The 18,511-nt window shown below is 37.1% G+C and overlaps 1 protein-coding gene and 1 long non-coding RNA gene across 3 annotated transcripts in view; one reads left to right on the forward strand and one right to left on the reverse strand.

Annotated features, from left to right (window-relative positions):
• The window catches only part of VMP1 (vacuole membrane protein 1), a 130,278-nt gene that overhangs the window by 104,482 nt on the left and 7,285 nt on the right, over positions 1-18,511 (forward strand). For both annotated transcript variants that reach the window (XM_067714536.1, XM_067714538.1), the window contains exons 9-10: positions 1,656-1,772; positions 6,581-6,642. In XM_067714536.1, coding sequence (XP_067570637.1) covers positions 1,656-1,772; positions 6,581-6,642 — 179 coding nt within the window. The remainder of the gene's footprint in view (positions 1-1,655; positions 1,773-6,580; positions 6,643-18,511) is intronic.
• On the reverse strand, positions 11,660-17,902 carry LOC137211856 (uncharacterized). The gene is made up of 2 exons (XR_010937242.1): positions 17,848-17,902; positions 11,660-11,765 (listed from the first exon to the last, which is right to left on the reverse strand). It is a non-coding gene; the product is annotated as an uncharacterized lncRNA (long non-coding RNA).

Genomic DNA, 18,511 nt, shown 5'->3' on the forward strand with positions numbered 1-18,511 from the left:
TGGGCTTCTCGTTGCCGCGGTTTCTCTTGTTGCGGAGCACGGGCTCTAGGCATGCGAGCTTCAGTAGTTGAGGCACACGGGCTCAGTAGTTGTGGCTCGCTGGCTCTAGAGCTCAGGCTCAGTAGTTGTGGCACACGTGTTTAGTTGCTCTGCAGCACGTGGGATCTTCCCAGGCCAGGGCTCAAACCCGTGTCCCCTGCATTGGCAGGCGGATTCTTAACCACTGTGCCACCAGAGAAGCCCAGAAGTTTATTTATTAGTTAGTTATTTTGTTGTTAACATTTAAACTAAGGTAAAACTCGTAATTGAGGGAAAATCTCAAAGCTACTTAGTAGTTCTTTTAATTCTAATCTTCCTTTCTGTGTATTTAGTTAACAATTGAAAAAAGTAACATGCATATGTAACAACAAATTCGTTGATTATGCTCTTCTGAGAGTATCCAACATAAAACTTCTAATTTTTATCTACTCTGATTACATATCCTGTGTACTTTAATTTCCATTTCAATATGCTGTGGAGCCTGATAATAAAGGAAAACAATTAAAATTTTAATTCATGGAGTTGTGAGAGTCATATGAGAAAATATAAGAAATGACAGTTTTAAGGATGTGGAAGTGACATTGTTATTAAATGGTTATAAGACAGATGCAATTGCATAAAGCATTTGAATTTGGATAAGAAAAATAAAATTAAGCTATTGAATCTGAGTTTTATTAACAGAAGAATACTTGAATTCTGATTTAGTTATGTTATTGTTTTTGAAAGAACATTTGTGACAAATACCTTTTAAACAACTGGGCTTTTATTTGAAAGTCCAAACACAAAATTATATAAATTAATTAGCTTATAAATGGTTCCACCAACAGACACAGGACAAGAGTACCTCTGTGGGAGAAAAATGGATGAAGTGCTCAAAAAGAGCTTGTGGTTTCTTTGCATTTTTACATGAAATTATCTATTAGCATTCTTGAAACGTGGGAATGTTCAGAAAAGGTATTTGTCGTGAATCACTTCTTTGTCTGGGACTGAGTATTCACAACATCTGAATCTGTGCTCTTGTATTTCCACCCTTGATTTTCTTTGTAGAATGAATCACATGACCCCATGGCCTTGGGCTGTCATAGATAGAAAAAATTCATTATTTGTATTTTACTTTATGTTGAGAAATGAAAGCATGGCCACCTATAAATGTATTTGTGAATTTACAAGAATGTTTTCTGTAGATGTGAGTACTTTCTAGATAATCTTTTTCTTCATTTATACCTCACCTTATAAAACAGCTACCAAATGGTCAAGTATCTACTGAATGGAATTAAATTCCTGTTGATCCATTGGCTTTATCCAGTTTTAATGTGATGAAAAAAAGTATATTTATGGGGCATTAGTCATAAGTAGTGCAAACAAAAGGACAGCTGTGTTTGCTTTGAACAAATTAAGCAACTGCCTGGGATGAATATGTGACACAACTTATAGAGACATTAGAATACTTGTCAAACTATCCAGACAGTCTAGTACTGATCAGGGAACCCATACCTCTCTTTCCAGTGGTAGACAAGGCTTAACACATAATTCCACACACCTATAGGTGGTAAAATTAAACTGTTTTTTGGATTATTTATGGACGTTCCATTTTAATTTTTTCTTTTTTTAAATAGATTCCAAATCCTCTGTTTGATCTGGCTGGAATAACATGTGGACACTTTCTTGTACCTTTTTGGACTTTCTTTGGTGCAACCCTGATTGGAAAAGCAATAATTAAAATGCATATCCAGGTAATTATACCCTTTTGACTCCCTGTTTAATGATGATGAACCCCTTAAAAGACACTGAAAACATATTCTCCTTGCTCTCTCCAAGGCAAATTGTTAAGATTTTGGTTCTGCTTCTTGGTTGGTAGCATGCTTAGGTATTCAGCCACGGAACATCGTTTGGAAGTTAGTGGATTTCGGGCAGGTTTTCCCTACTCCTATTGGAAAGTAGTTCCCCTTTATTATTTTTTTTCCTTGTTTTATTTCTTTCCTTCTTTTTTCCTCCCTCCCTTCCTTTCTCTCTTTCTTTCTTTATTTCACTTTTGCCTTGTGAAACTTGTTTATCCAAGAATTTTACCAAACGAAAATAGTGTTCCTGTATAGGAAAATGCACACCATATTAACATATGTAGTCCAAAGATGTTTTATCCTTACTGACCATAGGCTGAGGAAGTAGTCCCTTTCATTAATTCTACTTTTCTTTCTCACGTTCTATATATAACACTTCCTCTCAAGGCACAAATATCCTTTACAAAATACCAGCCAGATGTTAATGTGGACAATGGGGAAGAAAGGGGCCCTGAGGAGGCAAAGAGATGTGGGTTTTGGTTAGAGATGTGAGAATCTGTTGATCTTCAAAGACACTCTTAACAAAATCTTTAGGATAGGGCTGTGTGTGTGTGTGTGTGTGTGTGTGTGTGTAAATAGGGGAGAGAAAAGAGGCCAATAACTTAAATGAGAGGAAATGGATATATGCTTCTAGGACTGTGATATGAATCGATAGGTGTGGTATAAAAGGCAAATCTTACTAGAATAAAATAAAATTAACGTGGAAAGAATGTCTTCATTAATGAGGTTTGCAAGAAGGAAGCATTCACCAAAGGAAGGGCAAGAACAGTGAGTAATGTCTATGCCCTGGTCTGATTCCTTAATAATTAAAAGCACATCTATCCCCCAAGTTTTTGCTTACCACCTCTTTACCTCCAGTTCTTAGAAGAGAAGAATGAAAAAGGAAAACTTCAGCTGCTTCTACCTGCCCAGTTTCTCATATTAGACTTTGGCATTTAGGATGAGTTTATTGAGCTTGTCATCTACTCTCTGGCCATGCTAATCACTCAGAATTTCAAGGCTTTATTTTTCCTCCTTCAAGGAATATAATTGCTCCTACTTACGTTAAGTGTATTGTTCAATGACGATGGGTTTTTAAATACTGGAATGCTAGTTACTTTGGGAAAGATTTAAAATACTATAATAGGGTTTTTCAAATGATAAAATCATTTAGCTTTTTGAAGTCCTTTGAAAGTATTAATACCTAAGGAACAATAACAGATTATTTTAATTCCCTTTATAACAGCAACTTTTCTAGGAATCCATAAATTTAATGTATCCTGCTTTATGTACTAACTTTCTATAAAATACAATAAAATATATTATGCTAAAAGTACCCTATAGTTATAGGGTATGTAACTTATCAGACTTTTCATTATAGCATATTCAAAAATAGTATATTTTTTTAATATTCTCAGTAGATTTTTTCAAGTTATCATAATAATGCTTAATGTTTTAATAGAGTACTTTACACTTTAAAGTGTATGCCACCCGATTTAATTCTCATAATCCTGGGATAGAGAAATTACTACTCCCATTTTGTAATTATCAAACTTAGAGAGGGAAATAGGTAATAGTTGCCTAAAAGAATAAGTAACAGCTGGAATTTGAACCAGAGTCAGCTTCAAGTTCAGTGTTCTTTCCACTCTTTTGCAATGCCTTCTTAACTGTATTTATATGATCACGAAAACTGAATTGTTTAATACCTGCTGTTTATCAGGACCTGTGCCAGGCAGTTTGCATGGTTATCTCAGAACAATCCTGTGAGGTGGTTATTATCCCCATTTCATAGATGGGAGGGACTAGAATTCAAACCAAAATCGTGCTATCTGTTAAACCTCCCCTAAAAGTTTGAAATCAGCCCACCTAATAATGTTAATTAAGGATTTCTCTTTCTACTGGACAAGTTCAATTCCTCAGCCTGTAGAAGTTCACTTAGAAATATTTCCTTTCTCCTAAATGATGAAGAAAATAAGGAGTCAGCACACTCATATAATATTTCATGTACCATATAATTTACTTATCATGTGTATTATTTATTGCCTTTCAACTTTCCCCCTACCGCCACACATACGTGTACAGAAATATAAGCTCCATGAGGGCAGAGGTTTTTGTTTCTTGGCTCCCTAAGGTATTCTAGTGCCTAGAATAGCATCTGACATGTCCTTGGCGCTCGGTAAATATTTAATATATGAATCAGTCTAAGATACTTCTTTCCATTGGAGGACCCTTCTTTTATAGATATATAGTTTCTTCTTTGTTCATTCTGGCACCATTAGTTCCCTACACCCATATATATATTTTTTTAATTATTCCTACTCTACCCTTATTTCCTCTGTGCACATGGTTGACATGGCTGACTGGGCTCTTTGGGGATCTGTGCCTTTTGTTTATTTGGTAGAATCCCCACCCAGACCTCAAGCTTGAATGATTCTGAGACATATGTTCTTAAATGTCTTGCCCAGCACAGTGAATTTTCAAGCTGTTATATATAAGAAGAAAGTCTTGTTTTGTTTCAAGAAAGTCTAATTGTGCAATTATCTGGGCATTGGCTTATTTTGAATGTTAGGAAATGATGGGAGGGAACACATGGTGGTGAAATCACTGAGAGGCAAACCATTACCTCTGTTTCTTAGTAAGAGATTTATAGCTCCTGGGCTTTCCTGGTGGCGCAGTGGTTGAGAGTACGCCTGCCGATGCAGGGGACATGGGTTCGTGCCCCGGTCTGGGAAGATCCCACATGCCGCGGAGTGGCTGGACCCGTGAGCCATGGCCGCTGAGCCTGTGCGTCCAGAGCCTGGGCTCCGTAACGGGAGAGGCCACAACAGTGAGAGGTCCGCGTCCCGCAAAAAAAAAAAAAAAAAAAGATTTATAGCTCCAATTAACTGGCTTTTAGTATGGATACTAGAAGAGTCCCCATATATTAATGCTTTTCTCCCTAAATGATCTCTTGTAATTGTCTTATTAGTTTCATAATCTTCATACACCATTTGTGTAGGATTGTTGATAAATCATCATCCATCTTGTAATTGTTTGATATCTATATGTGCTTACTTTTTTCATGAGATAAGTAAATACCTTTTTCACATTAATAGATACATAAACAAACACCAAAAAGGACTGTGAACTTATTTTTTTAGTCTTATTTCCTCACACATATCCAGCTGTGCAGCTGCCAATGTCTTTGTTAACTGTAGGACATTAAGAAAATATCATTGCCTTATTAGTCTTCTACCTGAAATAATGAGCTTTAGTCTGAATTAGCCACTTTCCTGAGATTCATAATGGATGGCTAAAAAGAAGACTATTGTTATTTATTTTATTTCTCTTCCCTCCCATTTGGTTACATAGGCTATAGTTACTATTTAACAACAGTAACAAAGCACTGGAGAGTTTGTTATCAGGAACTGGGAGAGAGAATCTAGAATTAGTCATATTTATTCAGAGAATTATTCTCAGTCCTTTAAAGCTAAACCTTAATATCACCTTCTTGAATCTCTAATTAATTGTACTTATATGACCTTTTCTTTCTCTCAACTTCTGTAACACATTGTTTTCACCGCTAATGACATTTACAGTTTATATCTTTTGTACTTAACCATCTTTCTACTATGTATAGAAAAATTTTTTAATTTCTTCAGGGTATTGAAGAAGTATTCTTCCCATCTTTGTGTTCCCTGAAAGCCCTTAATAATGCTTATATTATCCGTAGTAAATACTTTTTGTAACATTTGTTGAGTTGAAAATATTTGCTACCTGTTAGCCTAAAGGCATCTTTACTTGTAAGTTACGTATCAACATCTTTAATTAATAAAGAATACCTCAATAATACCAAATTGGCAATGACCCAGGTCTGATAACGATCCCCCAAAACTTGTTGATGCCTTTGCTTGTACCCGAAACCTGAAATTCCAGGCTCATTCAGGATCTGAGAATGGAACTTTCATGATACTTTTATAAGAACTGTCCAGGAAGGACATAGTCTTTTCAAAGATCCTCTTGATTAGATTTAGCCCAGACACCTATCATCAGGCTGATAAGCTTTAATTTCAGTGGTGGAGGCTATATGGGAACCCATGACTTTAGTTGTATACACCATTCTAAAACACATAGAACGGGCTTCCCTGGTGGCGCAGTGGTTAAGAATCCGCCTGCCAATGCAGGGGACACGGGTTCAAGCCCTGGTCCAGGAAGATCCCATATGCTGCGGAGTAGCTAAGCCCGTGAGCCACAATTACTGAGCCCACATGCCACAACTGCTGAAGCCCACATGCCAGGAGTCTGTGCTCTGCAACAAGAGAAGCCACCACAATGAGAAGCCCGCGCACCGCAACGAAGAGTAGCCCCCGCTCTCTGCGACTAGAGAAAGCCCACGCACAGCAATGAAGACCCAACACAGCCAAAAATAAATAAATAAAATAAAATAAAACACATAGAACATGTGGAACATCCACCCAGCCTTGGGTTTCATGACTCACATTTCTCCCTCAGACATGGTCACGTATCCTGGCAAGACTAGAACTGTACTTAAGGAAAAACATCTTTAAAATACAAAGTAGATAGCATTTGTCAAATGGTGTTTTGTTTTGTTTCTTAAAATTTTTTTAAATTGCAATTAGCAGCAGCATGGTCACCTTTTTAGACTATTATCAGAATTGTGAATTTATATTGTGTTTTTTTTTTTTGATGAGAAATATTTATTTTAACTGGCATTTTCTTTACAGAAAATCTTCGTTATCATAACATTCAGCAAACACATAGTGGAGCAGATGGTGGCTTTCATTGGGTGAGTAATTCTTTAAGGACTAATATTATCATGGTTTGAATGGGAAGAAATATATAAAAAAGACTTCGTTGGTATAGAATTTTTGTGATAGCTCTTTATTTTTTGAGAAGGAAAAATCTTTTGCCCTGTTATTATTTAAATTGAAGGTGAACCTCGTTCCCTACAGCAGGGAAGGATGAAGCTCAGATTATCCTTGTTTAATTTTAAACCAAACATGTATCAAGTCATATAATTCTTGATTTAAAAGAAGCTTTGCAGTTTTAGACTTGCCCCTCCAAAGAAGTATGAAATTCTCTTTATGTAAAAGACATGTGTATATAGTTAGAGTTTAATGGTGCTTTGGTACAATGCTATGACTTTTAGCCAAAATTGGATGCCAGATACACAGTTGTATTTCATTTATATATAAATCTTACATAAAATATTAATATTTCGTTAAATAAGGCATGATATTACCAAAATATGTGTTCTGAATCTATTACTTCACTAGAGAAAAATTAGGCCATTTTAAAAGGCTAAACTATCCAAAGCATTTATTTTTGTGTTTAAAGAAGTCAGACCAGTTTTAACATACGTTTTAAATGACAGTGTCACAAATTTTTTGGAGTTTACTTTGATAAAACAGTAAAGAAAGACCTGTTTAGTTAATCAAATTAATGTCAACTGGAATGTGAATCCTACCGGATATTAAATGAACCCTTTTTTTTTCAATATATGATTTTTTATTCAGTGTTTACAGGTGAGAGGTTTTCTTTTCATTTAATAGTGTTAACTGCCCTATGGTGGAAAAGTGTTAAGTTGGAATGCCCTTTATGTAGTTTTAACACAAATCTCTATTTTAAAAGCCATTTATAAAACAAGATGTTTATGAAAGTATTCACTATTAAACAACTGCCACTTGGTAGTGAGCTCATGAGTATTAGTTTTATTATTCTTTGAACCATGCACTATATATTATACTTACTCTTTTCTATGTATGATATATTCTATGATAAAATAGTTTTTAATATTTTCTACTTAGGTATTAATGTAATAATTGAGGAAAAACATATTCTTGAGAATATACTCAGTGGAGCCAGCTAATGATTTTATTACTTCCTAAGCTTCTGATTAGAAATATGGATTATGGCTTGTAAATTAAATTTTAATTACTCCAGTTTTTTGTTGCCTGAATTCTTACAAAGTGGTTTATAGGTCATCATATATCACATTCGAAAAGAAAGAGGGAATATTCTTGTCCCTTTTTTTAAAATAAGAAGACATTTCATCCGTTCCTACAGATTATTGTGCCACCTTGAGAGAATTCTGAGGGACATGTAGGACTACCACACAAACCACACAGACCCACACATTGTAGGAATGGCTTTGCACGCAGCATCCTACATTCTTTCTTTCTCCTTTTTCCATACTGAACATTTATAGAAGGAAGTTTTCTAGCTACTTCTACATCCTCGCCACTACCACCTTTTGTTTCCCCAGCTTTTGGAGCTTCTAAGAAGTTATATTAGTTAGCTACCTATCTCAAACACCCACATCCAGTTTCATTTCCTTCCAATCAGTTCATCATACTGCAGTTAGTAACCTTTTAAAAATCATACCTGAGCCTGCCACCACCACTGTCCTCACTCCGCAGTTCTCCACTTCTTGAAACCCTTCACTTGTTTTCCCCTTCATTCTTAAGATAAAGCTAAAACTCCTTACTGGGTCTCTATAGCCTTGAATGAGCTATCCCCTATAGTTTTCTCTGCTTGAGTCTCTCACCATTGGTCTTTGCTCAGGCTTTTCCCTTTGTCCTGTTCAGGGTTTCTCAACCTTGGCACTATTGACATTTTAGGCCAGATAAGATGTCTTTGTTGTGGGGGACTGTCCTGTGCATTGTAAGATATTTAGCTGCGTCCTTTTCCTCTACTCACTAGATGCCAATAGTGTCTCCCAGTTGTGACAATCAAAAATGTCCCCAAACATTGCCAAATGTTCCATGGCAAGTAAACCACCACTGTCACCACCAATCCCATTGAGAATCACTGGCCTAGATAATGTCCTTTGGATTTCAGCTACTATATTCACAAAAACACCTTCCCTGACTAGGTCACAATTACCCTCTTTCCTAGGGACCTCTTTTCTCAGCAGTATGTACTACATGCACTGACAGTTGTATTTTTACATTCATGTTTGAGGGTGTATGATTACTGTCCTTTTACAACTAACCTGTAAACTTCTTAATGGCAGAGGCCATGCCTATTTTTGTTCGCTGTTGTGTCCATAGCATCTGGCATCTTGATTGACGCATAGCAGGTGCTTGATAAATATCTGGTGAATAAATGAACAGGTGGCGTCCAAATAAAGATCTGGTCAGTAAGAATCAGCAAATTATTTGTAGAGCCCAGATTCTTCTGTTTCCCCAGCCTTTGGAGTTTCTAAGAAATTATATTAATTATCTACAGTAAATAGCAATGAACGTATCTTTAAGCTTAGGCCAATGTATTAAAGTTAGAATTTCTTATTCCTTATGTTTTTCAAAATCAGTAGTCCTGGGCTTCCCTGGTGGCGCAGTGGTTGAGAGTCTTCCTGTCAATGCAGGGGACACGGGTTCGAGCCCTGGTCCAGGAAGATCCCACATGCCATGGAGCAGCTAAGCCCACGTGCCACAGCTACTGAAGCCCACATGCCTAGAGCCCATACTCTGCAACAGGAGAGGCCACTGCAATGAGGGGCCCGCGCACCGTAACAAAGAGTGGCCCCCACTCGCCGCAACTAGAGAGGGCCCGTACGTGGCAACGAAGACCCAATGCAGCCAAAATTTAATTAATTAATTAATTAAATAAATAAAAAATCAGTAGCCCCTCCCCTTAACTATCTCCTCTAGCACAGCCCCTCAAAAAAAAAAAAAGAAATTCCAGTGATTCTTCTTAAAGATGGTTTTGCATAAAGTTATTCTAAGATATTCAAGGCCTAGTGGAATGGGTGGTGGTTTTGTTTTGTTTTGCGTGTGTCTTATTTTAAAAACTGTTTGCAACAGACAAATGTTGCAACGTCCTGATATCTTCATCTTTTCCCCAGTACTGTCTACAGGGATTACCCATCAACTTCTTTTCTAGATAAACTATTAAGCAGTATAAATAATTAGACTTAGCTGTAATAATAATTCTTTATTACCACATGCTAATGGGTATCTTTTTCATCTTAGTCTGTAATAAAATTATCTTTTAATCAGATTCTCTAACTGAGCTTGACATGGTTTGTTTTCCTACATTTTGAAGTAGGAAATGCTATATAAGTGTTCAGATGATAATAAATTATGATAAATAGTATCACCAAACCTAGACTAAAAATTAAGTTAAACCAGGAGAATGAATCTTTAGAAGACCTAAATTTGTTCTTTTATATCATAATAAATAGCTTAGCAATTTATTTCAGAAAAGGGAAGGAGAACAGTCAGATTGATTCCCTAGACTCATTGTTGAGTTGAACTGAAAATACTACATGTAATTTGCTACAGAAACATTCTCCTTTGATTGTTCTCCCTTTTCACACTGTAAAAACTACTGATATAAATGGTGTGTGTATATATATATATATATATATATATATATATATATGGCAAATCATCAAACTAAACTAGAAAGTTTGGAATACAGCCTTTTTTTGTGGGGGGCTGTGTTGGGTCTTGTTGCTGCACGTGGGCTTTCTCTAGTTGTAGCAAGTGGGGGCTACTCTTAGTTGCGGTGCGCGGGCTTCTCATTGCGGTGGCTTCTCTTGTTGTGAAGCAGGGGCTCTATGCATGCAGGCTTCAGCAGTTGCAGCACATGGGCTCAGTAGTTGTGGTATGCAGGCCCTAGAGTACAGGCTCAGTAGTTGTGGCACACGAGCTTAGTTGCTCCGCGGCATATGGGATCTTCCCGGACCAGGGATCAAACCCGTGTCCCCTGCATTGGCAGGAGGATTCTTAACCACTGCGCCACCAGGGAAGTCCTGGAATCCTTTTGAAGGATGTTTAAAACTATGTGCCCACAATTAAGAGGGTGGTGAATTGCCATGGTAGAGTAAAAATCAAAAGACCAAGAAAAAGTCAGCAACAGTTCAAATTTAAAATAAAATTATGAGATACTAAGGCAAGGAAGAATGAAAAAATGAATCCCAAGAGTAAGGACAGCTATGGAGTGAAATATGAAAAGAACACACAGGCTTTAGACAAAACCAATCTATGTTTGAATATAAGCTCTGCCACAGGCCAGTTATTTATTTCCTGTCTGTATCCACTTTTAGCTGCTGTTCTCTCAAATAATATATTTTCTTTGAGTAGCATTTCTTCCCCAGTTCAGGAGGCCACTGGTAATCTTTCCAACTTCCAGTCAAAATGTAAAATGTCCTGTCTCAAAATATCTTAGAGTGTAGTTGAAATGTACTCATATCAAGTGATTTAAAATTCTAAGCCATGTGGATTTTTAAAATGCCTTTCCTCTCAATTTTTATGTTGCCTGTGTTCTCATCTCATTTTCCAAAGTTTCTACTGACTGTGAATGGAAAGGTAGCATGCTAGGTGACTACTTTGTATGCTCTCAGAGAAGATTGAGGGAAGGCCTACTTCTCCTTAAAGGAAGTTCCCATTTCTTTACTCTCTGATCAGTAAAATACCTTTTATCAGGACAAAGTTTTTCATCAAAGATTATACAAATAATTCTTGAGGGTACTATTTATTAAACATAGTGAGCACTTTACATGCAATTGTTATTACTATTTACTTCTTTTTTTTTTAACTTTTTATTTTATTTATTTATCTTTGGCTGCATTGGGTCTTCGTTGTGGTGCGTGAGCTTCTCATTGCGGTGGCTTCTCTTGTTGCAGAGCACGGGCTCTAGAGTGCAGGCTCAGTAGTTGTGGCACATGGGGTCAGTAGTTGTGGCTCACCAGCTCTAGAGCGCAGGCTCAGTAGTTGTGGCATACGGGCTTAGTTGCTCCGCGGCATGTGGGATCTTCCCAGACCAGGGCTCGAACCCGTGTCCCCTGCATTAGCAGGCGTATTCTTAACCACTGTGCCACCAGGGAAGTCCCTTTTTTTGCTGTTTTGGACAATGCTTCTGTGAGCATTTCTTAGTGCAAGATAGATGAGCACATAGTGGAACCTAGAATATGATAAAAGGGACAACATAGAAGAGGGAAAAGGTGAATGAAAGAGAGACTGGACATAAGCAAGATAACCCTTCATTGTGATAAGTTAACTTAGTTTTGTCTAGGGTCAAATTTTGTCTAGGCAGGTGTGCCTGTGGCCTGCCATGTCAGGCTACTCACCTCCCCAGGTGTCAGGGAAAGAATTATTTAGTGTTGACCATTGCATCTCTGGTGGTGAGGTTTAGGATCAGTTTTATACAGATTTGAATGCTATACTGATGACTGAAAGAAATATCCCTTTCCCCAAATGGCTTCTAGTCTCAGTGTAACTATGGAATGGCCCAGCTACATAAGTGTGCCTTTGGACTGTGGTATTTTTAGTATAGTTTATCATGGTATGACAGTCCTAACGTCCCAGAGAGAATATAAGACCTACCTCCAAAATGTATTGTAATTTTAAGAGTAAATAATTCCCCTCCCTTGACCAGAAATAATTATTTGTAGATTTATTTCTTGGACAGTTCTGGAAAGTAATCATTAGTATCCCTGGGCTTAGGGAAAGGTATCCCTATTACCTATTCCTAAATCAAAGGGCTGTCTAGTTATATATGAAAATCTGAATAGATGTAATGAATCAGTTACATATTCTGAAAGGTTAGAACAGATAATAGCCTTGAAAAAGCCTTTTGGTTTATAGTATGTTTGGCAAGAGGACAGAGAAAAGGTTCTGAAAAAAGATTAGGCATGTAATGGAGTTTTTCACTCTCTGATATCCTAAGCTGAAGTAAGTCAGAGGACAGAACCAAAGAACCAGGGAACTTTAGAGCTTCTAAGGCCTTACATTTGTTGCAGTCTTTCTTTCTTTCTTTTCTTTCTTCCTTCCTTCCTTCCTTTCTTTCTTCTTTCTTTCTTTCTCTTTCTTTCTTTGACTTTAAACTTATTTTTATTTAATTTTAGATTTTCTCCAATGAGAGAGACCTGGACATATTTCTTAAAGAGCATGACCAAGTCTAACTTTAAAATCATGATTAAAATGACATGTTCTGATATTCTCACCAAATAGAGGATGAGAATTCCCAGAAAATAACATTAAGCATATGACTCGTAACAAACCATATGCAGAACATTGGCTCATTGTCAGGTTGCCAGAGTCTTATTGGAAGACAAAGTCCCCAGTTTTACCACACAAGAAAATTTCCATAACTCAGTCATTGAACTCGGGGGATGGGGTTGGCTGGAGCAGGGACTTTTTTACCAGATACAGAATGTTCCATGCTCTTCTTTGCTGTCTCCTATTTCTAAGTTAACTTGACATTTGACCTCAAGAGTCAGACTTGCCTGTGGCAAGAGAGATCATTTTAACCAGTGAGTAATAAAGTGCTTGAATCTTAATGTTGTTTCTTGTTCCTCACTCTGTAAGTGGTCAGAATGAGCCATATTGGTCTGGACTTTTTCTTCTACAGAAAGAAAATCTACCCTTTCATTTTATTATTTTTATTTATTTATTTATTTATTTTGGCTGTGTTGGGTCTTCGTTGCTGCACACGGGTTTTCTCTAATTTGCGGCGAGAGGGGGCTACTCTTTGTTGCAGTGCGCAGGCTTCTAACTGCAGTGGCTTCTCTTGTTGCAGAGCACAGGCTTTAGGCGCGCGGGCTTCAGTGGTTGTGGTACGTGGTCTCTGTAGTTGTGGCTCACGGGGCCCAGAGCACAGGCTCAGTAGTTGTGGCGCATGGGCTCAGTTTCTCCGCAGCATGTGGGATCTTCCCGGACCAGGGCTCGAACCCGTGTCCCCTGCATTGGCAGATGGATTCTTAACCACTGCACCACCAGGGAAGTCCCTACCCTTTCATTTTAAAATACACAAACCTGGTTTATGTATTTGATTCTCTTTGACTTTTTTTGATCATTGTCAGAAAAAGTTATGGAAGTGTGGAACACAAATAACTGTATTAATCGGAGGAGGATACAGAGGTTTTAAGACCCCAGCTGCTGAGAATCAGTTGTACATGCCGATTTTAATATAATCTTCTGTACTTCGGATAGAAAATTCCTTCTTTTTCGTGTCCTCTTCCTGTAGTTTATCTTCTCTTTTGACTCTTAACTCCTTTGTATTTTTCTTATAGATATTGGGAGGCAGATAGTTAAAGGTTAAAGCAAGAACACTGGAGTTAGACTGTAAGGTGAGAAATGGACATTGTATTAGGAAGTTACTATTAACCATAATTAGAGCATTTCTGTAGAATGATGAAAACTAAAACCCAATTATATTAACCTACATAGTGGGTAAAGAAAAAGTCAGGCCAAGGTCATACCTGACGCATTTTAAGTGTTCTATAAATATTTGTTGACTAATTGAATTCATTTATTCATTATTAGGAGAGACCTCTGTGTATTTTAGGCTGAGGGAAATACTCTGGTTAAAAGCTAGAGATGGAAAATACAAATGAAGAAAAGGAAGGACGTGGGTTGGATATAACATTTAGTAAGCACTCAGTGTGCCAGATGCTTTACATTTGTTTTTATGAATATGCATAATAAAATCTGTAAGGTACTTGCTATCACTGTCTTCATGGGGAAACTGAAACATATTTAAATTCATGTAAATGGTAAGAGCTGTAAGGAGATAGGATCAAAAGCCTGAGTGGTTTGATTTATTCTCCTTAACCACTTCTTCCTTCAAAACTGGAATGAAGGGACTTCCCTGGTGGCACAGTGGTTAAGAAGCCGCCTGCCAATGCAGGGGACACGGGTTCAAGCCCTGGTCTGGGAAGATCCCACGTGCTGCGGAGCAACTAAGTCCTTGTGTCACAACTACTGAGCCTGCGCTCTAGAGCCTGTGAGCCACAACTACTGAGCCTGCGTGCCACAACTACTAAAGCCTGTGCGCCTAGAGCCCATGCTCGGCAGCAAGAGAAGCCACTGCAATGAGAAGCCCGCACACTGCAACGAAGAGTAACCCCTGCTCGCTGCAACTAGAGAAAGCCCGCATGCAGCAACGAAGACCCAATGCAGCCAAAAATAAACAAATAAATTTTTTTTAAAAAGGAAAGCAAGTGCAATTGAGGGTTACTTTTTTTTGAAAGACGCCTGTGATAGAAATATGCTGTGAGGCAGTAGAAACAGTACACCTGATGTTTCTGGATAAAGCAGTGGTCTTCCTTCTACACAGCCACTAGGAAACTGACGGTGTCATCACCGTGGTGTCATGGTGTCAGTTCTACTCAGCGCACAATGGACTAACTTGAGTACAAAAGAGGTTTTAATAATTTGAAAGGGGCACAGCTGTGAATGAAATTCAAGATGTTTTAATCCCAAATCCTGAGGTTGAATCACAACGAATTTTAGATGGTACCAGAGACTATCAACTCAAACTTGTATATATGATAAAGCCCTAGATTTTAACTCTTTCATTTCAGTCACATGGGATTACTGGATCCCATTTTTACCGGGTTAAATATGTTTATTTGCAGCCAACACCAGTTCATTTACTTGTCATATTCCTGGGTTCATGGATTAATTAGGGATCAATTTGTATCTTTTTTTCTTTTTTCTTTCTCTAATCTCTGAGGACTTAAAGGCTATAAATATTAATGGATTTTAGCATGATGGCCTTTGGCTTCTTCAGAAAGATTGTTTGATAAATTACTTCCCCTCTGCCTTGCCTGCCTCTTCTCCTGAGCAGTCTACCTAAGGAAGAAAGACTTTTTGTTTCATTTGCAGGGAAATCTATCATTGTTGAATCAGGTCAGGAGTCTGAGATCCATTCTGTGTGACTATGAATAGAGTTCTAGTATTGGTCGGGGCCCCAGGGAAACTGGTGGTTAAATACTGTGAGAATCTTTATCAGACAGGAAATGACAACTCATTAAAGTACTAACCGTTAAGCCTGTTTAGATCCTGGCCTCCCTGCCCAGTGGGGGCAGGGCCGGGGGTGGGGTTGGTTATGGTGGTGTGGTGTTTAACTCTACAGTGTTTGACCAACATGTGCACGTTTCTGAAAACAAAGAATTATTTATAAGACTGTTATCAAGAAAGGGACTTGCTAGGCCATCTTGTCACTGAACTTCTACCTACCGTATTATCATTGCCTCTTTTGTTCAGAAGACAGATCAGCATGTAATGGAGGTGGGATAGGGAGGGGCTTTTATTTCATCCCTGAAAATATATCCTACCAGTACCTTAATTGTAAAATTTAATCTCTTTAGCAGAAGAGCCTGTAGCTTCAGTCTAGAAGAGTCTGTTTATGGCTGTACTTACTTCTCAGCTCCCAGGACAAATCTCAATTGATAGAATTCTCTGGAGTCAAATTTGACTTATTGATTTACATACAATTATCCTCACCCAATCAAGAAAATTCTAAAGACTCTGATATTCATTTAAAACATAAATATAAGTTTAACTGTGGGCACAGGATTTCAGTCTCTTGAGATTTGGCTATTCAGGTTCTTAAAGGCCCTCTTTATAGGAGCCACTATAAAGGATGGAAGGATGAGCAAAAAAGAGACACTTAATCTGGATCTTTGTAGAAATAGCTTTCTTTTGTCTAATATGTTACCTAAGAGTTTTGCCTTGAGTTGTTCTGCTAACTAAGCCTTAAGATATTTTTGACCTTTTGGGAACAAGGTATAGTATCTGTACCCCTTGTGGTTTAGTTTCCTGGTCTAAACCAGTGGTCTCCACCATTGGAGTGGGACTAAAATAGAACTTCTATTTATATTTATTTTCATCTTTGTTATTTTTTGTGTATTTTGTAATGTACATAACATTATTATGGTAGTATATGTACATATAATTTATATGGCTATACATACATGGAGGATATAGTTTACCATCAGTCTGATTGGCACTCCCTCAATCCATATGTCAGAATATCACAAATCATGGATTACAAACATAGGCTAGGGTTAGAGTTAAGAGTTCCATGGTACAAAAGGGGCTTACAGTGGGCATGCTGCAATTTATTGTTTTTTCTATGTCCCATTAATCAGAAATATTTGCTAATGATAGCATGAAAGCTGTCATAATTAGTAAGACATTTAGTAACAATTTAAAAATTTTTAAGATTCCATCCATATTTTATCCATTTTAATTTGTATTTGTACATTTTACTATTTGCGTAAGTACAAATATCAAAAATGTTCGCAGACCATTGGTCTAGGCTCCTCTGCCCTTAAAAGCTGCTTTTGGTGCTATCAAAAAGTAGTCTACTTCAAAAGATCTCTATTATGCTTTCTGAATTATAGCAGCAGGAGACTTGATTAAACCTTTCCTTTCCCTTTCTTTTAATACTACCCCTGACCTGAATCTTCTTCTAAAAACATTTTCTCACATTCATAAGCTTTCCACGGTTTAACCAACCACACCCTGAGAGTGTTATTTCCATGTTCTGATTAATCATTAGAGGAATGTTAAATAAATCAGCCTCAAAGTACTGCACAAATAGTGAAACGAAGGTTAAAAAAAAATTTTTTTGCACATACTTTTTTTTTCTGAGAAAGATAAAGGCTTACTGCCCTATAGCCTTACTAGGAATCCATGTCAGACAGTATATTTTCTGGAACGCCAATGATATGACTTACACAATCACATTAATGCTAAGATCTTCAAAAAAAGTGGTTAACAAAGCAGAGCCTGTATTAAAAATTTACTTTATTAATACCTGTTTAATTCCCATAGGCATTTCAACTGCTTAACCTTATATAGGTCCTGTGTAAATAGGGCTAAACAAGACAAATCAATTTTTAAAAAGTTTATGTTACTTCTGTGTCATTAAGCACTGTGCCCCAGTTTCATGATGGCACATAATAATAGAAAACACTCATCTGGGTGGAAAAATCCAAACAGAATCATGAACAGGAAAATTTCGGGTCTTTTAATAGCAAGTCCTAGATTGATGACTATGTCTGTAATGGAGAAGAGAATCAAAGTAAATCAAATGGTGTGTTTTTTATATCTGGTGAACCAATTTGTTTGAGACCTACAAAATTTGAAAGGAGTCCCTTGAAAACAGAATAACAATGACCGATGAATTTTTTGGAATAGGTGTCTGCTCATAAAATGAAAATTTAAGCATTGTGAAAAACTGGAGTACTCACATCACCCACTCTATGCAACCTCTGCCGATTGTGATGCTTCCTCTGGTAGATTTTCTGGCTTTTTGTGGGAACACAATGCAGACCTTTATTTATAATGAGTCAATATGGGGAGAGTTTAAAATACAGATTTCTTATCAGATAAGTGATTCCACAAACAGAGTCACAGATGCATTAAAAAACATAGAAAAATAATAGATTTTGTTTGCATAATGGTCAGGGCCCTTGACAGAATTTTGCAAAGAAGTTTGTCTTGTTTTTGTTTTAACACATACTTAAGTATATAAGCATGGCAAAATATTGTTCCCATGAAACCACTTTTGAGCTCTGAGTGGGTTTATTAGACTTCTGTGGAATTTTTTCTTTACTTTTTCTCCCTTCTTTTGTTTGCATTTTCTGAGGTGTTTTGTTTGTTTCTTTCTTTCTTTATTAAAATCAGTAACAAAAGTTCAAAAATTGCCATTAGAATAAGTTGTTGGAAATTTGTTTCTTCATGAATTATATTATCTGAAAAATGTGTGTGCCAAGAAAATAAATATCAAGATATTACTATCCACAAAAATTTTTTTACCCACTATGCTGAAGGTCTACAGCAAGGAAAAGTAGATGAGATCAATTTTATTCTTGCTTTTGTTTTCCTTTATTTTTTCTTTTCTTCTTTAAGGTT

The sequence above is a fragment of the Pseudorca crassidens genome, chromosome 19 (genome assembly GCF_039906515.1).
Source record: "Pseudorca crassidens isolate mPseCra1 chromosome 19, mPseCra1.hap1, whole genome shotgun sequence".
Classification (NCBI taxonomy): Eukaryota; Metazoa; Chordata; class Mammalia; order Artiodactyla; family Delphinidae; genus Pseudorca; species Pseudorca crassidens.